We start from the raw sequence: 21,092 nt of genomic DNA, 5'->3' as shown, positions 1-21,092 counted from the left end.
TTGTGCAGATTTGCTAGCCACATCAGAAATTAAAGTTCTGGCCAAAACCTTTCTAGTTAGTCAATCCTAAATGACTTGCTCTCATCCCTGTTACAAGTTGGTCAGCTGTATGCTCATCAGGGAGCTGTGAGGGAAGCTTTGAGGCAGTTTGTGGATGGTGTTGCACTAGCAAGGCAATTTTGCCTACCATACAGGTGATTTATTAATGTTTAGTAAAAGCTCTGTTAAACTTTTGGACCCACACTAGATCAGAAAGTCAAGGAGCATCAATCCAAAATTTTAGATGAGAGAATTTTGAGGATAATATTAACTGTCCTTGTCTGTTACTCTTAGACATCAAGCTGTTACCAGAACAGGAAAGAGAATAAAGTAAGATCTTAAAAATTGTTTGCTGAACATGAAGTTGTGCTGAAAATGAAGGGTTAATTTCTTTTGTTTTATTCCCCTGATGTGAATTCAACATTGAATTAATCTGCTGGTAATTGGTAAATTTGCCTTGTCCAAACCAGCAAAACAGTTATTTTTCAGATTTTTTCTTTTTTTTTTTTTTTTGCAATTACGGCAAATGTATAAACAAATTTCATTTCAACTTCTTATGTCCCCATAGAGCAAGATGTCTTAGCTATAGTAAAGATGCCAAAGGGGAATTGTTTACCTCTAAAGATTAATTTGGAACTAGTTTTTAGAAGACTCATCTAGACTACAAAGATAATGGCAAAGTTTACATCCTTTTTGTTAATTTAAGTTGAAGTTTCAACTCAAATTAATTAAAGATGACTTCACTGACTAGTGACCAGGGATATTTTCAATTGAATCCCTGTGGTTTTGTTATTTTAGGAGAATAGCAAAGGATTTTTCTAAACCTTTGGTATATATGATAACACCTTTGCTTGTGAGTACTTGTAGCTACTGTTGCATTTGATAGACTTCTATTTGTTATGTATACAAAAGAGAGAGATTTTTCGTGACCTTGTGAAAGCCAGTTGGATGCTTTTACCTCTTAGACATGGCACACAACTCTCCGTGTTTACTGGTATCCCCAATTACTGTGGCACTGAGTGACTCAAAGTTTATCTGCTCCTTTATATGGGATGCAAAAACAAGGAACTAGAACCTTTGATGCCAGAAGAAGGAACTAGAACATGGCTGCCAGAACAGGGGATTACAGAACAGGGAACTAGAACATGGATGCCAGAACAGGGAACTACTGTAAGACATGGGATGTTAACAGGGAACTAGAACATGGGATGCCAGAGCAGGGAACTTAATAAATCTACAAGTAGATTTCTCTTTATTTTGTTATTTCCTTTTTGTCTGTTAGGAAAACAAAGGAGATCTGGTGAAGCTTGCAGAACGTCTTTCCTCCTTGTCACTTGATGACTCTTCAACTAATACTGCTCACCAAAAACTGGCTGCCCTGGTCAAGACTTGAAACATCATGAAGTTTTTCTTGTGTGCAACTGAGAGATACAAACACGGTCTCTTCACTCCTGAAGAAATTTCCCTATTGCAGAACATGCCTAAAGGTACATTATAGTTATTTTACAAGCAATAGCGAGCTTTCAGCTGTGTTATGCAGCCAAACCAGCTTCAAAGAAAGTGTTTAACTGTTCAACTTTCTCAGGATTGGTTTGTAGAACAGTGTGACTCTTATAACAGGAGAATATTTTTTTCTAGCGAAATGTAATTATCACTAATTTAACATAATTCTTTAAGCAAAATGACTTTGTTAAAAACTTTTTGTTACCAGACCACCTCATTTGACTCTTCCCAATTCTTCCGCTCATGCTACACATAGAACTGATGATTACATTTGCCATGAATTTTTAGTTCCTTTGACAAGTAGAACTGAAATTTAATTTGTTACGTTGAGCAAATAATGACTTTTGGCAATAATCCTATAGTGTGATATTGACAAGGTAAGAAATTAGAATTATTGTTTTCTAGAGTGGACTGTTTGCACTTTGGAAACCTTCACACATCCAGTAAGCAAGGACAGAGAACTGCTGATCTGCAGGGTAAGGGCTGACTGTGATCCTGCTGTGGTTAAGATTAACACAACATCTGGAGAAGCACAGAACAAGGATTGCACTGTATGTCGATGTGTTTGTAACAACTTGGTTATATTGCGGTTACTCTGTTGTTGTATTTAGGGAGAGTGGACCTCTCACCTCTATGTTGGAGGAGGTAGTAGCTTACAGTCAGTTGAGATTCTGTAGTGCAGGTGTAAGCTTTGTCCAAGGTCACCATGAGGGGTTTTTGGGTAAAACACTGAATTCTCACAATACCTCTTTATTCTAGAAGATCACTAGAAATACGTCTGAGCAAACTGTCTGGATATCTGAGAAAACACTGGGGATAACCTGAGCTTACTAGTAGATAATTTCTCATTTAACCACTAGAAAGTCTGTAAGTAATGATAAAAGCACAAGAACAGGGTTGGCGAAGTAAATTAACCTAATTAACTATTGACTGAAACAACTTATTTTGTAAAGGGAGACAAAGTTGTTGTGGATCTTTCAAAGCTGTTCCAGTCTGGATTATTGGAGGAATTTACAGACATAATGAATGACAGCATCAAAAGCATGAATATTAACAACACAACCGAGTGGTGGACACTAAGGACAAGGCTTGACAGGAGAATGAAGGTGATCAACATTTCAACTCTCACGAGCCATGAATGTGTATCCTCTCCTATGACATAACTGAAAGTCTAAATTGTAATAATTATGGTCATTTCTTTAGAACCTTTTGGAGAAACTTGAAGGTTCTTGGCTTGGAAGATGGAGAGGAGTTCCTCTTGGTCAGCCTATTGATGAAGAGTATTGTGAATCAATAGCATCCTTTGCCAGAGAGTTGGAAGAGAAAGTTTCAATCCTGTGTGGATGTTGTCCTGATAATCATTTGCTTGAAGTATGTTGTGCATGAATCAATCAGAGTTTCCCGAGTTATAAGGATGGCAGATTGTATGAAAAATGTTTTGTCCATCAATCTTTGTTATGATTTGTGTGCCATCTTTGGTGCTTGACCCAAAGATGACAATTGAAGTAGCAAAACCTTGCATAGTAACCGAATGGAAACTAGGGATGGTTGAGTGGCAAGAGCACTCACCTCCCTGCTGTTCCACAGGTTCAATTCCCAGACCTGGTGTCATATGTGGTATGTGGGTGGGTATGTCCTTGCTCCAAGGGTTTTTATACAGGTTCCTTGGTTTTCCTCCCTCCACAAAAACCAACATTTCAACATTTCACTTTAAACCAGTGGACAAGAAGAACCACCTCATGGAATGCCCCCAGCTAAATCCCATTGTCATTATTAATATTTTTATTATTAAGTGTCCTTTGTTTGTTGTAGGTCCTCATAGATTCGTCATTTTGCTTGTCAAGAAAAGAAACTGCTGAAGCACTGATTGAAATTACTGCCATGGATGCTACCTTACCTTCTTTTGAAAAAGTAAGAACAAGAAAATTTTGTTGCAATCAAAGAATTCATAATCAAGTGTCTAGAGTAAGTTGGAATTTCACTGCTTTTGTCAAAGCATAGGGCTAACTCTTCACTCTAATGAAGGGCTTAAGTCAGATTTAGCAACTACTTACATTAACTAAATTGTAATTTGGTCCACTTGTGTTTCCCAGACATAGCAACCCTCTGGTTTTTTTCTTCTCAACCTGTATTGCAATAAGCTGTTGTGATTATTTTTGTTTTGATTATTTGGTGTTTGATAAAATTGCACTCTATTGGTTTATCATCGTCAATTGCCTGACAGGAGAATGTGTTTAGTCTTAGCTACTAGAGACAAAGGGAGGTTCCTCATCCTTGGCCCTTAAGTAATCATCTCTCATTTCATGATCTCTCACATTGCATGTTTCAGCTACTTGATGAAGTTCAGAACCTCACTGACAAGCTATTTGAAGATACAGACAAGAAAAGCTGCATAAACAGGTTTGAGGGAACATAAAGGTTAATTTTCTTTCTTACCTTCATTACTTGTACTCTCGAGAAATTATTGATGACAACAAAATTCCTTCTCAGGTCTGGAGGTCACTCTGCAGAGAACATTCCTCGTCATCCTGTAATCCTAACTCTTGGAAAAGTAAGAACCAGCTTTTTTAGGTCTTACATTTGTTTAGTAATCAGCCATTAAATGTATTCTAGCTCTAGCTCTGAAGACCTGAAAACTGAACAACCAATATGTGGGTTCTTTGTAAATAGATGTTGGTGAACTGTCAAGGAATCAAAGCTTTGCCAAACACAAGGGTGGGAGGAAAGGCATCCGTAATGGACTGACATTCCATATTAGTTTAAAAAGTGGTCATTTGCAACATTAGTGTAATGGGTACTGGTTGCTCACCATTATATTCAAAGTGTTCAGACACTAAGGTAGATTTATGGGCATGCACAGATATGCTGTAATTGCAAGATGTGTGCCTAAATTGTGGTAGCAGATCTTACTTATCAACTCATTCAGTATTGGGACGTACTCTTCTACAATGTTTGAAACCAGAGTCAATTTCTGGCATATCTATAAATCAAATTGATCTGTATTTTATGATTCATAGGATATTCAGCATCTTCCATGGGAAAGCATACCCATCCTGTTTGACCAACCTGTGACAAGGGTCCCATCTCTGCAATTTATTTTTTCCAAGGTACACATTCCATTAAGAGGTCTTTGAAAGTTTGAAGACCTGACTTATTTCTCAAACAACTGTCATGTTTTCTCCCAGAACCATATTGATTTTTATCTCTGCTATGCTGTCAACAGTGGAAAGAAATTTATTTTAATTAATTATAACAACCGTGATGCCCGCTGATTGTGTAAACCATGGTTTGGGTTAGACCTTGTGTAAAGAACTGGCTCATTTGGTTTCTGGAGCATAATTCTCCCTCACAATAATGGTTTGTAATTTTATGAAAAGAAGTTGTGATCTGATACAAAAAAAGTGTTTGTCATTTCATTATCTATTAGCCAAGGTAAGCATACAGGAAAAATTGTCAATTGATTGAATTGAATGAAGGTCTTTTGAAATGTGGTTGCCTACCACAACAACTTTTGTGCCAGATTCTTAGCTTTTTAATACCTTGATATTCATTGTCAGTTAATATTTTTTTCTGCATTTCTCTTGATAGTTATCGTGTCAAAGACAGTTGCCTGAGAATAACCTACCCAACACCCAGAAAATGTTTCAGAAGTGGTTTGAAAGGTACAAAACACAAGCAAACGATTGAAGCAAATGAAACAGAAGAAAGACCTGATGTTGTGTTTCTTATATATTAAACTAGGCTATACAAGTTGATAGAGGTAACACCAATATATTATAAACTGAACAAATAGATTCAATGTTGCTGTGTGTCTGTTTAGTAATAGATCACAGATGACATCAAAATGTAGTAAGAATAAAAAGTGGCACAGGAAGCCCAGCCAAGTGTGTCACTGATTTTGGCATTTTGGCAGCATGTAATGGTTTTAAACAATAAGAAAGCAAAATATTGTTGATGGTGACATTAATCTTGCATCTGTTTTTTAATAGATCACAAGTACAAACCAATCAAAATGCTTGTATAATCCAGCGTATATGAATAATTGTTGTCACTTGCAGCGAAGATGGATGGCAAGGTATCACAGGAAAGGCTCCCACACAGGAAGAGTTCAGGAGTGCTTTAACTGACCATGACCTGTTCATGTGAGTTATTGTAAAGGCTCCAGTAAGGGGCCTATTGGCCCACACAGCCAACTAGGAGTATTACCACTCACCCCCCCCCCCCCGACAATTCGGCAGAAGCCATTAGTCCTTCTGGGTGAAGAGAGGCACTGTGAGAGTAAAGTGTTTTGCCCACAAACACAACACGCTAACCCAGCCAGTACTCCAACCCAGACCTCTCAACCCGGAGTCCAGTGCACTATTCTAGGGTCTCCCATCAGCTTTGACTGTCCATGACCTGTTCATGTGAATAACTAAAAGCACTCCAGTAGATCTCCTTTTAAATGGGCCCCCTCTGTCAAGAACAGCAAGCTTCTGGTATGCTTCCTATCTCTCATCAGCCTGCAATTTACCCCTCTCCTTCTTCCCAACAAAAACTGTCATGTACTGGTGACATTTTCCTCCATTTGAGAATGTCGGCTTCCATCTTTAAACATTACAAGTTCTCTACCAAGAAATGTATACAACAGATCAGGGGGAATATAAAGAATTTGGCTCTTACAAAGTTTTTGAAAAGAAGGTTCCCCTCACACCCCTCTGATATGCATACCTCTAAAATAAACCCTAGTTCTGAAACCCTGAAAATTTCTAAGCCTGCCATTGACAAAGTAGAAAATTGAAAAGGTCGTAGAGGTTGGATATTTGCAGAGCTGTCAGTGCTGAAATACTGAGAATCATGACTCTTAAATGTTAAATAAGTTGACTAAGATAGAGACAAAGGTACTTTGGGTTTCTTTTATACATACTTGAAATTTTGCTTGTGTGACTAATTAGGTTGGATGACCCATGTTATTGTCATTCTGATATGTCTGTATCAGTTACTACCAGTAATGATTTATGTTACATTGACTGAACTATATGCAAATTACAACTGAAACAGGGGAGATGGTGTTTTTTTTTTATTTTAGAAGTGAAATCAGTATCTATGACCCTTTTTATATGACATTTGATGCTCTTGCGTGAGTTGCAGTTGCTTAGCTGCTAAACTGGGTCCATAATACAACTGTTACACTTATTAAGGATCATATTTACTGTAGGTGCTCTCAACCAATACATCGGTTGACATAATTATTTGTCGAGAGTCAGTTAACATTTGACCGATATGTTGGTTGACATTTGGCTGACAGTCGGTCAATGTATCGGTAAAGATATTGACCATCAACTGTCGACCAAGTCTCAACCAAGTATCGGCCAGCTGTGAACCAACCATCAACCAAGTGCCAACTGACTATCGACCAAGTGTCACCCAAGTGTTGACTGACTCTCAACTGATATATCAGTGGAGAGCACCTGCAGTAAACATGATCCCATACTTAGTTCTAGATGCGATAAACATTTTCAGATAAGGGTATCTACAGTAGAAAGTTTTATTGTTGTTGTTGCTTTAATCATCGCATCAATATTCTTTCTAGATATTTTGGTCATGGCACTGGGCGCGAATTTCTGCAGGGTGATGACATTCAAAGGTTGGATTGTCGAGCTGTTACTCTGCTTATGGGTTGCAGTTCGGGAAAACTACAGGTTAGTTTATACCTGACCGTGAAGGAAAAACATTATCACATAATTGTTGTTGACAAACCAACAAAATGCAAAGGAAGTGTCCAATTGTCTGGTTCAGATGTGTAGTTGGTTGAGACTAGGCATGGGGCATATAAGTAACCACTCTATTTTAATTCATTAGGTTGGTGGAGAGTGTGAGCCAAGGGGGATGGCCTTAATCTATCTTCTGGCAGGCTGGTATGTCTTTGGCATTCATTTCTTGTGTGTTAGTACCCTTACAAAGTCTTTTACTGACGTGCTATACTGCAGGTTTCAACAGCTTTTTGCTTAAGCAGCTGTTGATATAGTAGTGGGTAGCTGTCCTTAGAAAAGGGGTCCTAAGGCAAGACTTAAACATGAGAGCCAGCTCGCAGGCTCAATAGACAGCAGTAAGAGGACTCATGGGCAGTGATAGACAGCTGATAACCAGCTTTTAGTGAAACCTCTGGCTCTATTTGACAGAGCTCAACACTAACTTTTCAACTTACTAGCCAAGTGGCCAGTGACAAGTTAGATGTTATGACAATTTCAGTTTGTTTGCTAGCTTCACTGGCTAGTGGAAATCGAAAAACACTGGCCAAAACTGAATTTCTACAAGTGTGTGGCTAGTTGGCTACCATTAGTGTCAAGTCCTGATTTGAACCCAAATGTCAACTGCTATTGACCTTTGTCATTGGGAAACTCGTATAACTTTGCTTTCCTTATAGGTTGGGCACTCCCTTTTCTTGGACCAGACCCTCAAGGAACTAGTTATTCTTCAAAGACCATAGCTCTACTCTATGGTTCACTGTATAGATATGTAGCATGTAATCTATTTATAATGTATTCACTTTCAGCCCAGCCATCGTTGCTAACTTGTGGGATGTTACTGACAAAGATATTGATCGCTTCAGTGAATTGCTGCTGAAACAGTGGCTTCAATCTGGGTCTTGTTTCTCGTTACCACAAGTACTAAGCCAGTCGCGACAAGCTTGTAAACTGAAATATCTGATAGGAGCATCTCCTGTAGTTTATGGCCTTCCAGCTTACACCAAGGAACAGAATGGTTAACCAAGGATTATATACTAAAATATCTCTAGTTCCAGTAAGCAATAGCAAATTATTTACCATACTAGTGCTGATTGTGTGGCAAAGAGGACAAGCATTGTGCAGAGTGTGTTTGGAAATGGTAGTGCATACAATTTTAATGCTGATAGAGCACTTAACTGTAGGCTACCATATGCAATAGGTGCTAAATCTACATGGGCTGAAAGTACCCGATCAGTTTAAGCAGAGCCAGTTTGTCATACTTTGTCCCACAATCCTGTTAAGTTGTACAGGAAAGAAACCCATTTGAAACAGAGAGGGACATTATCTTTTTTTTCCTGTTCTACTACAGCTCTTATTCTCTATCGCACTAACTTTTTTTTGAAATCATGTCAGTACCAACATATCCAAGGAATACATAACAAAATTTGCTTTGTCAAATAACAAACCAAGGTTACAGTTATTAACTGTTTGTAACCATTTTACCTTATTATATCATCAATTGGGAACAATTTGAGAAATGTGTCATCTGTATATTAATGTTTTACATTGGCAATTAAAGTTTAGCTTGCATATTAAGGGCATTTCTCTGATATCTGTACCAATTGTGAAAAAAATTGAAAAGGATACAATTCATAACAGAATGAATTCCAAGAAGGTACCTAATAATTTTAGTGTCAATATTTGTTTTAATAATTGAGCTTGAAATGATGATGATGGTGTTGTTGCCTCAATAAAGTGTAATTATTCATGTAAATATATAGTTCCAGGTTTCCTCTCAAATGTGTATTTTCATTAATTTTGTCGAAGTTAATGCAACAATATAAAAGCAACCCTTTTTTACTTAATTTTAAAGATCTAAAATGAGTTTCTCCTTGGAAATGCAAGTATTCTTGCTTGAGTGTCAACCTCGATTTTAAAGATATATCTTCATATGTAGCTGTGAAAATCAGGCAAATGTGCATTTTTGTTGATTGTTGAAAGGTTTGCTATGGTGAAAGAGAAGTAGTTTTCAAGCAAACTTCATGAAAACAAACGGGGAAAGGAAGAGGGGGACCAAACAAACAGAGAAAGCCCTTGGTTGACTTTTCAAACCCTTAAGAGTAATCAGCATCTAATATCTCCACACAGTGATACTGCCGAATCATTCATTAGGATCATGAGAATAAAGGAAATTATCTTCAACCTAAGATTTGATTGCTAAACAAAGGAAATGTATAGAGAGAAATGTGGAGAATACAGATACTGAAGTCAGGCTTGATGTTCTTGAATTACAATTTTTTAGAGTCCTGTTTTGTTTTCTCCAAGATGGGTATGGACACATTTCTGTGCATGTGAACAATGAAACAAAGTGCTCAACAATTGTAAAATATTAATTAGTATTATGTATCACATTTCATACTAAATAAAGAATTAAATTTGCCAGTTTATTTATGTTTTGCACTAACAGTACAAAATTAAATTTCTGGTAGTTTACCTGTCTGTTTTTAGATCTTTATTGATACAGGAAACACCCACTGAAATGGCTGTTTTCCATAGTCAATGCTGAGCTAACAAACTGCTTTAACCCTTTACAGGCATTAAATGGGATTTCACACAGAGCTTCCCCATTTTTGCCAGACATTTGAAAGGATGGCTGCCAAGGACTTTAAAAAACAGCATAAAACCAATCAGCAAGCCTTACCCTTAAAACCAAAGTCTATTTGTTCAATGGGTGAAAAACCATATCCAACAGATACATCGCAATTCAGTGTAGAATGGTTAACAAAACACACTCCACTACCCGCCCAGTAGAGATTTATTCTGTGAATAGTACTATCCAGCCTTTGAAAATCCAGGAGAGTTACTGTTGAGGTTTCAGGAGTGAAAGGGTTAATACTTATGCTTTAAGGCCAGTGACAGACCACCGAGGTGGCAACTTCTTGCAGTCATGCAATGATCGAAATGTTAATCAATAAAAAGAACTGTTTCAGTAGATCCTGAAAACAACCACCCTAAGTAACTTTGTGTATACATGTACTCGACACCTTGGCTATATTGGGCATGCTGTATCAAAATAGTGCAATGGCAAAAATAATACTGTTTGCTGAGCGGTAAAGAAATTATTAATCTGATCCCTTGGTGAAGATTATTGAACCACCTGGAATGACCAGTGGTAACGCTGAGGATGACTAATACCCCATTGACACCAAAGCCTAAACATGCTTTAAGGCTGTTTTGTTAAACATGGTTTAACACAACAGCTCCATAGAAGCTGCTCAAATCAATATTTGGTTAACTTCAAATGTGGCACATTGAAAATACAATTTAGGAATTGCTTGAATCTCGTGGAAAATTTAGTTTTTCAGTTCTCTGCTTCTGATTTTTATTTAGTTAAACCTGGTTTAACTAAACAAGTTTTCTGGTGTGAATGGGGTATAAGTTACAAAATGAATTCATCAAGTTGATGCACAAATGTTTCAACTGGCCTCAGATATGGGAATGCCTGTCTTTTTGAAGTTAACTACAGATGACATGGACCAAAATTTACTGTGTAAAAGTTTAGAAATTTTTTTTGTAACTTACACTACAGCAAGCACCTAAAAATTCGCTGACACCCTTTGATCAGAAGACCACTTTCCTTTCATTTTGCTTTTGACATGAATGGATGAATGGTATAGTAAATAATGGGGCCATTTGGCCCCATTTAGCCTCTATTAAAGGTATATCTGTTTGCATCAAGCCAAATTTCCAGACATGGGGAGTGAAAACCTAATCATTCGTGACATCTCCAAGTCACCTTTAACAGTACTTTTGTCTGCCATTCTCCACACCTAGGGCAACTAGTTTACAAATAAATTAGCATGGCAAAACAACCTATTCTTCCAGAATTGCCTCGCATTAAAATTGTGTCAACTAAAAAAATACCTAACATAAATAAACTATCTCAATGTTGATCTTCCTTCAGGAACTGGAACACAGATGAAAAGTCTAGCTTAGCATATCCTTTATTGCACATTATTCTATAAATTTGATGAGCAAGTGAACCCATTGGTGTAGGAGTGGTAGTAGCAGTTGCTGCACTTTGAGAAAGACCTAAGTCCTGTAACAAAAAACAAAACTTTTTTAGTGCTTTTTGTTGACAAGAACGATCCATTTCTGAATTCCAAACATTCATGCTTTGATAATAAGGCTTACTGCAAAACCTAATTCTCCCATCACTTGACCTTTACCCTCACTATGAAACAGAAGTATATTAAGTGTTTGTGGGCAAAACACTTTACTCTCACAGTGCCTCTCTTCACCCAGAAGGACAAATGGCTTCTGCCGAATTGTCAGGGGGGGGGGGTGAATGGTAATACTCCTAGTTGGCTGTGTGGGCCAATAGGCCCCTTACTGGAGCCTTTACAATAACTCACATGAACAGGTCATGGTCAGTTAAAGCACTCCTGAACTCTTCCTGTGTGGGAGCCTTTCCTGTGATACCTTGCCATCCATCTTCGCTGCAAGTGACAACAATTATTCATATAAGCTGGATTATACAAGCATTTTGATTGGTTCGTACTTGTGATCTATTAAAAAACAGGTGCAAGAGTAATGTCACCATCAACAACATTTTGCTTTCTTATCCTCTAAAACCATTACATGTTGCCAAAATGCCAAAATCAGTGACACACTTGGCTGGGCTTCCTGTGCCACTTTTTGTTCTTACTACATTTTGATGTCATCTGTGATCTATTACTAAACAGACACACAGCAACATTGAATCTATTTGTTCAGTTTATAATATATTGGTGTTACCTCTATCAACTTGTATAGCCTAGTTTAATATATAAGAAACACAACATCAGGTCTTTCTTCTGTTTCATTTGCTTCAATCGTTTGCTTGTGTTTTGTACCTTTCAAACCACTTCTGAAACATTTTCTGTATGTTGGGCAGGTTATTCTGAGGATTGAATGCATAGAATGTTTTCTCAGGATCAATCTCAGGCAACTGTCTTTGACACGATAACTATCAAGAAAAATGCAGAAAAAAATATTAACTGACAATGAATATCAAGGTATTAAAAGCTAAGAATCTGGCACAAAAGTTGTTGTGGTAGGCAACCACATTTCAAAAGACCTTCATTCTATTCAATCAATTGACAATTTTTCCTGTATGCTTACCTTGGCTAATAGATAATGAAATGACAAACACTTTTTTTGTATCAGATCACAACTTCTTTTCCTAAAATTACAAAACTATTATTGTAAGGGAGAATTATGCTCCAGAAACCAAATGAGCCAGTTCTTTACACAAGGTCTAACCCAAACCATGGTTTACACAATCAGTGGGCATCAGGGTTGATATAATTAATTAAAATAAATTTCTTTCCACTGTTGACAGCATAGCAGAGATAAAAATCAATATGGTTCTGGGAGAAAACATGACAGTTGTTTGAGAAACAAGTCAGGTCTTCAAACTTTCAAAGACCTCTTAATGGAATGTGTACCTGGAAAAAGAGAAATTGCAGAGATGGGACCCTTGTCACAGGTTGGTCAAACAGGATCGGTATGCTTTCCCATGGAAGATGCTGAATATCCTATGAATCATAAAATACAGATCAGTTTGATGTATAGATATGCCAGAAATTGACTCTGGTTTCAAATATTGTAGAAGAGTATGTCCCAATACTGAATGAGTTGATAAGTAAGATCTGCTACCACAATTTAGGCACACATCTTGCAATTACAGCATATGTGTGCATGCCCATAAATCTACTTTAGTGTCTGAACACTTTGAATATAATGGTGAGCAACCAGTACCCATTACACTAATGTTGCAAATGACCACTTTTTAAACTAATATGGAATGTCAGTCCATTACGGATGCCTTTCCTCCCACCCTTGTGTTTGGCAAAGCTTTGATTCCTTGACAGTTCACCAACATCTATTTACAAAGAACCCACATATTGGTTGTTCAGTTTTCAGGTCTTCAGAGCTAGAGCTAGAATACATTTAATGGCTGATTACTAAACAAATGTAAGACCTAAAAAAGCTGGTTCTTACTTTTCCAAGAGTTAGGATTACAGGATGACGAGGAATGTTCTCTGCAGAGTGACCTCCAGACCTGAGAAGGAATTTTGTTGTCATCAATAATTTCTCGAGAGTACAAGTAATGAAGGTAAGAAAGAAAATTAACCTTTATGTTCCCTCAAACCTGTTTATGCAGCTTTTCTTGTCTGTATCTTCAAATAGCTTGTCAGTGAGGTTCTGAACTTCATCAAGTAGCTGAAACATGCAATGTGAGAGATCATGAAATGAGAGATGATTACTTAAGGGCCAAGGATGAGGAACCTCCCTTTGTCTCTAGTAGCTAAGACTAAACACATTCTCCTGTCAGGCAATTGACGATGATAAACCAATAGAGTGCAATTTTATCAAACACCAAATAATCAAAACAAAAATAATCACAACAGCTTATTGCAATACAGGTTGAGAAGAAAAAAACCAGAGGGTTGCTATGTCTGGGAAACACAAGTGGACCAAATTACAATTTAGTTAATGTAAGTAGTTGCTAAATCTGACTTAAGCCCTTCATTAGAGTGAAGAGTTAGCCCTATGCTTTGACAAAAGCAGTGAAATTCCAACTTACTCTAGACACTTGATTATGAATTCTTTGATTGCAACAAAATTTTCTTGTTCTTACTTTTTCAAAAGAAGGTAAGGTAGCATCCATGGCAGTAATTTCAATCAGTGCTTCAGCAGTTTCTTTTCTTGACAAGCAAAATGACGAATCTATGAGGACCTACAACAAACAAAGGACACTTAATAATAAAAATATTAATAATGACAATGGGATTTAGCTGGGGGCATTCCATGAGGTGGTTCTTCTTGTCCACTGGTTTAAAGTGAAATGTTGAAATGTTGGTTTTTGTGGAGGGAGGAAAACCAAGGAACCTGTATAAAAACCCTTGGAGCAAGGACATACCCACCCACATACCACATATGACACCAGGTCTGGGAATTGAACCTGTGGAACAGCAGGGAGGTGAGTGCTCTTGCCACTCAACCATCCCTAGTTTCCATTCGGTTACTATGCAAGGTTTTGCTACTTCAATTGTCATCTTTGGGTCAAGCACCAAAGATGGCACACAAATCATAACAAAGATTGATGGACAAAACATTTTTCATACAATCTGCCATCCTTATAACTCGGGAAACTCTGATTGATTCATGCACAACATACTTCAAGCAAATGATTATCAGGACAACATCCACACAGGATTGAAACTTTCTCTTCCAACTCTCTGGCAAAGGATGCTATTGATTCACAATACTCTTCATCAATAGGCTGACCAAGAGGAACTCCTCTCCATCTTCCAAGCCAAGAACCTTCAAGTTTCTCCAAAAGGTTCTAAAGAAATGACCATAATTATTACAATTTAGACTTTCAGTTATGTCATAGGAGAGGATACACATTCATGGCTCGTGAGAGTTGAAATGTTGATCACCTTCATTCTCCTGTCAAGCCTTGTCCTTAGTGTCCACCACTCGGTTGTGTTGTTAATATTCATGCTTTTGATGCTGTCATTCATTATGTCTGTAAATTCCTCCAATAATCCAGACTGGAACAGCTTTGAAAGATCCACAACAACTTTGTCTCCCTTTACAAAATAAGTTGTTTCAGTCAATAGTTAATTAGGTTAATTTACTTCGCCAACCCTGTTCTTGTGCTTTTATCATTACTTACAGACTTTCTAGTGGTTAAATGAGAAATTATCTACTAGTAAGCTCAGGTTATCCCCAGTGTTTTCTCAGATATCCAGACAGTTTGCTCAGACGTATTTCTAGTGATCTTCTAGAATAAAGAGGTATTGTGAGAATTCAGTGTTTTACCCAAAAACCCCTCATGGTGACCTTGGACAAAGCTTACACCTGCACTACAGAATCTCAACTGACTGTAAGCTACTACCTCCTCCAACATAGAGGTGAGAGGTCCACTCTCCCTAAATACAACAACAGAGTAACCGCAATATAACCAAGTTGTTACAAACACATCGACATACAGTGCAATCCTTGTTCTGTGCTTCTCCAGATGTTGTGTTAATCTTAACCACAGCAGGATCACAGTCAGCCCTTACCCTGCAGATCAGCAGTTCTCTGTCCTTGCTTACTGGATGTGTGAAGGTTTCCAAAGTGCAAACAGTCCACTCTAGAAAACAATAATTCTAATTTCTTACCTTGTCAATATCACACTATAGGATTATTGCCAAAAGTCATTATTTGCTCAACGTAACAAATTAAATTTCAGTTCTACTTGTCAAAGGAACTAAAAATTCATGGCAAATGTAATCATCAGTTCTATGTGTAGCATGAGCGGAAGAATTGGGAAGAGTCAAATGAGGTGGTCTGGTAACAAAAAGTTTTTAACAAAGTCATTTTGCTTAAAGAATTATGTTAAATTAGTGATAATTACATTTCGCTAGAAAAAAATATTCTCCTGTTATAAGAGTCACACTGTTCTACAAACCAATCCTGAGAAAGTTGAACAGTTAAACACTTTCTTTGAAGCTGGTTTGGCTGCATAACACAGCTGAAAGCTCGCTATTGCTTGTAAAATAACTATAATGTACCTTTAGGCATGTTCTGCAATAGGGAAATTTCTTCAGGAGTGAAGAGACCGTGTTTGTATCTCTCAGTTGCACACAAGAAAAACTTCATGATGTTTCAAGTCTTGACCAGGGCAGCCAGTTTTTGGTGAGCAGTATTAGTTGAAGAGTCATCAAGTGACAAGGAGGAAAGACGTTCTGCAAGCTTCACCAGATCTCCTTTGTTTTCCTAACAGACAAAAAGGAAATAACAAAATAAAGAGAAATCTACTTGTAGATTTATTAAGTTCCCTGCTCTGGCATCCCATGTTCTAGTTCCCTGTTAACATCCCATGTCTTACAGTAGTTCCCTGTTCTGGCATCCATGTTCTAGTTCCCTGTTCTGTAATCCCCTGTTCTGGCAGCCATGTTCTAGTTCCTTCTTCTGGCATCAAAGGTTCTAGTTCCTTGTTTTTGCATCCCATATAAAGGAGCAGATAAACTTTGAGTCACTCAGTGCCACAGTAATTGGGGATACCAGTAAACACGGAGAGTTGTGTGCCATGTCTAAGAGGTAAAAGCATCCAACTGGCTTTCACAAGGTCACGAAAAATCTCTCTCTTTTGTATACATAACAAATAGAAGTCTATCAAATGCAACAGTAGCTACAAGTACTCACAAGCAAAGGTGTTATCATATATACCAAAGGTTTAGAAAAATCCTTTGCTATTCTCCTAAAATAACAAAACCACAGGGATTCAATTGAAAATATCCCTGGTCACTAGTCAGTGAAGTCATCTTTAATTAATTTGAGTTGAAACTTCAACTTAAATTAACAAAAAGGATGTAAACTTTGCCATTATCTTTGTAGTCTAGATGAGTCTTCTAAAAACTAGTTCCAAATTAATCTTTAGAGGTAAACAATTCCCCTTTGGCATCTTTACTATAGCTAAGACATCTTGCTCTATGGGGACATAAGAAGTTGAAATGAAATTTGTTTATACATTTGCCGTAATTGCAAAAAAAAAAAAAAAAGAAAAAATCTGAAAAATAACTGTTTTGCTGGTTTGGACAAGGCAAATTTACCAATTACCAGCAGATTAATTCAATGTTGAATTCACATCAGGGGAATAAAACAAAAGAAATTAACCCTTCATTTTCAGCACAACTTCATGTTCAGCAAACAATTTTTAAGATCTTACTTTATTCTCTTTCCTGTTCTGGTAACAGCTTGATGTCTAAGAGTAACAGACAAGGACAGTTAATATTATCCTCAAAATTCTCTCATCTAAAATTTTGGATTGATGCTCCTTGACTTTCTGATCTAGTGTGGGTCCAAAAGTTTAACAGAGCTTTTACTAAACATTAATAAATCACCTGTATGGTAGGCAAAATTGCCTTGCTAGTGCAACACCATCCACAAACTGCCTCAAAGCTTCCCTCACAGCTCCCTGATGAGCATACAGCTGACCAACTTGTAACAGGGATGAGAGCAAGTCATTTAGGATTGACTAACTAGAAAGGTTTTGGCCAGAACTTTAATTTCTGATGTGGCTAGCAAATCTGCACAAACAAAAGGAATAGATGCCAAAATATGTGATTAAAAGTTTAATAATAAAACAGAAGAAAACTCTCCCATGTTTCAGGCCAGTTTGATTGCACTTTTCTCTATATTTTAATCAGGATAATAACACATCCAATTACAAGCACAACTCTATCTCAAAGCCTGAATTAGGATTGCAAGGTATTGCCAACCACATGATTTAGGTATATATTATCAGGGGCTTCATTAATGTTTTCTGCAGGAGGGAAACTGGTTTTCACAGGCGGGCAAAACTCTTTGAACTGAACTTCTTTATAAGATAAACTTTCCTCCAGACCGTCAAATCAGGTGGGCAAAACCGTCCTCACAACCAGTCAATTTGCCCGGTGCCTGGCCCTTAATGAAACCCCTGTATTATCCCAGTCATCAGAACACATTGTCCCTAGTAGAAGCTCATAGAAATCAGGGGCACTACTTTGCAAGCAGGGCTCTGCAGAATTGTGTCAAGAATAAAAGGAAACAAAAATTCCTCAATCACCTTACCCAACAAATTTTCCTTTTGCTTGTGTGTCTGTTTGCCAGTACAAAACGCATCTAAACCAAAGATTTCTTCAGCCATTTGTGTTAGTTTATGAAGTGCATCCATAGCCCATTCCAGGAGTCAGTGAACCAAGTAGAGGATCTCAACAATGATAATACTAAAAAAAATAACTGTCACCTGGGAATTACTCATAAACTCATGAATTGATTCACTGATCAAAAATTATCTGGTTGAACAGACTGTTTTGTTGGTACTAAGTCTGCCTAAATTTTCACAGGTCACTTGGCGACGGTTTATGAAAACAATGAAATAAAAAATCAATATTGGGGAGCTGGGATTGGGCGGTGGTGAGGTCACTCGCCTCCCATTAGTTCAATTCTTGGACCTGGTGTCACATGTGGGTTGAGTTTGTTGTTAGTTTTCTTCCTTGCTCCAAGGATCTTTCTAAAGGTCTCCAAAAACAAACACTCCAAATTCCAATTAGACCTAGTATCAGTGGACAAGAAGAGCCATCTTATGGAATATCCACTGCTAAATTCCCATTTCCATTATGAAAAAGTTACTGAATAACTGTGGAGAAGAGTAGATCTAAGTTTTGGAAAGAGGAATTTCCAAAGAAGAAGAGTGAACTTACCAACTGTTATCTTAAATTTGTGGATTGTGGGTGGGAGCATTGCATATTCGCAGCAAATTGATTTCCATCTGGCTTTCAACAGGTGGGACTTGTAACTCTTGTGTGTGAAGACTTCACTCTGCAGTGCTTCCTTCAGGGAGACCTCCCCTTCCGCATACTCAACATTAATCAATGAAAACCACGACTGACACACACATCACAAACTGAACAATCCCGTGTTTACACGTACTGACTATTATAGACCTGTTTAATTGGTATTTCCTCCTATACCGTATATTGTATAATATACATGAAAAAATTTCTCAGGTCTGATTGGTTAAGATGAGCGCAGTTTTCAGTTAATTCAGTGCAGAAGAGAGTTAATTCAGTACAGAAGAGGGTTAATTCAGTGCAAAGAAAGAAACAAACCAGACATTCTGATTGGTCAGAATAATTGGTCAATGTCAATGTCAAGGTCAATGTCACTTGCAGGATTTCAATAAATTATTTTTGCATGTGATGCATGCGCTTTTCTTCCGCGTAGTTATGAGAAGCTACCTCGTATTTTTTCATGTATATTATTAATACATAATCACATGATTTTCTCGTGCAATTTGGAATAAATAATCACTTGTAAATGTTTTCAAAGATCACAAATTGCACTCACCCTATGGGCTCATGAAATTTTGTTAGTCTTTGAAAAAATTTACTCGTGCTTATTTATTCCAAATTGCACTCAAAATCATGTGATTACTATACAAATTGGATTTCCCTGCTGCTCTCAGAGGCTAGCTGGCCCACAGTTTCCTTGCCTAAAGCTATTCCAAGTTCTTCAGCACAAAGAAAAATCACCAACATGGAGCTAGAGTACCACGTATACATGTATGCCTGCATGATGAATGCTTGTTTAACCCTTTGACTCCCATGTCAGAGACCAAGACAGGAATTCTCCTTACAACATCAGTACAATGTCAAGCAGACAAGTGAGGAGAATAAAGAAAAAAATCAATTGTAGAGGATTATTTAGTTAATCCAATACCAAATTTTCCAAACTTACATCACGAGAAGTGTTTGGCAGACAGTAAGTAGAGTTAGTTAAAGCAGTGATAGGGTTAATAATGATTTTGATTTTTCATACCTTTCCTGTGACTAGCAAATAGTGACTCTTGGCCAACAAGAACTGAACCCATGAAGTACTGCAGGGCTCAAATCTATCAACCAGGTTACTTGTATGAGACAGAATAATTGAAGCATGTGACAAGTCCAGAATGTCACACAATGAGTGAACAGCATCACTTAGGGCACACAATCCATTATCCAGCATATCTTTGGTACCAACTGATTGGGATATACTGGCAGCCATGCAAAGAGCACGAGCTTTTTTTAAGGGCTGCAAGAAAACAATTCATTCATTGAATGAATAAAGGGGGTAAGATTCTGATGGGAAACTGTTGTAAATTAAAATAGTAAATAGTCTTTATTTCACTGATAAAATACATATCAAGTGTTACATATAAAGTGTAATGGGCTAAAATGTGTATTAATTACTTACAGCTAAGTTATGCTTAAAACCAAGTCTATTAATAAAAGCATTTTTAAAACGCTCAGTATTACAAAGCGGATATAAATTATTGGCTTAACTTGCCTAAGCCTAAGGGTAGCAGAGTTAATCCTGCCAAGGGAGTGGTGCAATGGAAGATGTTCCCACACGCTTAATTTTTTGAAGATACCCATATGTTGTGCTGCATCAGATGGGGCAGATGGGGGGGGGGAGTTATAAGTACATATAATTTGGTTTCATCAGCTGAGTTGATAATGTACATGCCAATCGGATGCTGAAAACAATTTCTGAAGCTGATGTTTCAAGTATTAACCCTTCACCATTTGCTCTGATAAAGGGCTTAACCTTGGAATATCAGCTTTAGAAATTCTTTGCTGCGGCCAATTAATATTTATTAACCCAGTTGATACAACCAAATTATCTTGTAATAACCTCCAACAATGCAGAACCTACATTATTCATTACACCACTGATAACAAAGGCAAGGATCCTCACTGTATAAAATTTACCAGTCGAGATAAAAAAGACCTGACTGGAGAAAATCATTCTTTTCTGTTGAGTGATAGCCTTTTCCTTCAAATACTTAAATCTCTTAAAACTGCTGTCATTTCTTATACCGAAACATTTTTTTAACATTTCCATTGCCATGGTCATGTTGTGACAGGACTGCATGAACAGTTAATTGCCTGTGGGAAATCCAAATCGTCACCAATGAAAGTACGTAGCAGGTTTCACCTGTTCTAAAAGCCCAAACATTTCAGCGGTGATAGGCAAGTAATGATATGTCTCTTTAGGATTAATAAGACGGTCCAGGTCAACCTAGAACATAAAAAAAAAATTCAGTGAGAATAACATTCATGCAAGATTAAATGTATTGTATACAGTGGGAGATGCAGTAACCCAATGGTTAGTATGCTGTACTGCGGGTCAAGAGGTCTGGGTCTGAGAACTGGCTGGGTCATTTTGCTGTGTCCACTTGGGCAAAACACAGCTTTCTTTTCTATCACGTGCCTCTCT

General features: G+C 37.5%; 2 protein-coding genes across 17 annotated transcripts; one reads left to right on the top strand and one right to left on the bottom strand.

Moving 5' to 3' along the window:
* Positions 1 to 13: 13 nt before the first annotated feature.
* LOC148715865 (separin-like) lies at positions 14 to 9,697 on the top strand. 4 transcript variants are annotated; one of them, XM_088746336.1, is made up of 16 exons: positions 14 to 194; positions 334 to 369; positions 1,005 to 1,209; positions 1,322 to 1,526; positions 1,948 to 2,093; positions 2,496 to 2,648; positions 2,746 to 2,913; positions 3,355 to 3,453; positions 3,872 to 3,942; positions 4,033 to 4,093; positions 4,560 to 4,649; positions 5,131 to 5,204; positions 5,601 to 5,684; positions 7,115 to 7,223; positions 7,384 to 7,439; positions 7,949 to 8,175. In XM_088746336.1, the coding sequence occupies exons 4-16, from the start codon at positions 1,439 to 1,441 to the stop codon at positions 7,989 to 7,991; spliced, it is 1,242 nt and encodes a 413-aa protein (XP_088602462.1). In that variant the 5' UTR covers positions 14 to 194; positions 334 to 369; positions 1,005 to 1,209; positions 1,322 to 1,438; the 3' UTR covers positions 7,992 to 8,175. The 4 variants fall into 4 exon arrangements, with proteins under 4 accessions (XP_088602462.1, XP_088602460.1, XP_088602459.1 ...); XM_088746334.1 differs by lacking the exon at positions 1,005 to 1,209 and having other exon boundaries at positions 45 to 194; positions 8,078 to 9,697; XM_088746333.1 differs by lacking the exons at positions 14 to 194; positions 334 to 369 and having other exon boundaries at positions 1,192 to 1,209; positions 8,078 to 9,697.
* LOC148715864 (separin-like) lies at positions 9,674 to 19,901 on the bottom strand. 13 transcript variants are annotated; one of them, XM_088746344.1, is made up of 16 exons: positions 18,536 to 19,901; positions 17,904 to 18,071; positions 17,195 to 17,380; positions 17,020 to 17,055; positions 16,180 to 16,384; positions 15,863 to 16,067; positions 15,296 to 15,441; positions 14,741 to 14,893; positions 14,476 to 14,643; positions 13,936 to 14,034; positions 13,447 to 13,517; positions 13,296 to 13,356; positions 12,740 to 12,829; positions 12,146 to 12,258; positions 11,666 to 11,749; positions 9,674 to 11,349 (listed from the first exon to the last, which is right to left on the bottom strand). In XM_088746344.1, exons 6-16 carry the CDS (start codon positions 15,948 to 15,950, stop codon positions 11,343 to 11,345), a joined length of 1,080 nt encoding a protein of 359 aa, XP_088602470.1. In that variant the 5' UTR covers positions 15,951 to 16,067; positions 16,180 to 16,384; positions 17,020 to 17,055; positions 17,195 to 17,380; positions 17,904 to 18,071; positions 18,536 to 19,901; the 3' UTR covers positions 9,674 to 11,342. The 13 variants fall into 13 exon arrangements, 11 of the variants coding, with proteins under 11 accessions (XP_088602470.1, XP_088602469.1, XP_088602468.1 ...); XM_088746343.1 differs by having other exon boundaries at positions 17,904 to 18,058; XM_088746342.1 differs by having other exon boundaries at positions 17,904 to 18,692; positions 19,653 to 19,901.
* Between the last annotated feature and the right edge of the window lie 1,191 nt (positions 19,902 to 21,092).

This window comes from Stylophora pistillata, unplaced genomic scaffold (assembly GCF_964205215.1).
Source record: "Stylophora pistillata unplaced genomic scaffold, jaStyPist1.2 SCAFFOLD_115, whole genome shotgun sequence".
In the NCBI taxonomy this organism is placed as follows: Eukaryota; Metazoa; Cnidaria; class Anthozoa; order Scleractinia; family Pocilloporidae; genus Stylophora; species Stylophora pistillata.
Note: the sequence above shows the minus strand (reverse complement) of the source record. Positions and strands in the feature narration are given on the sequence as shown.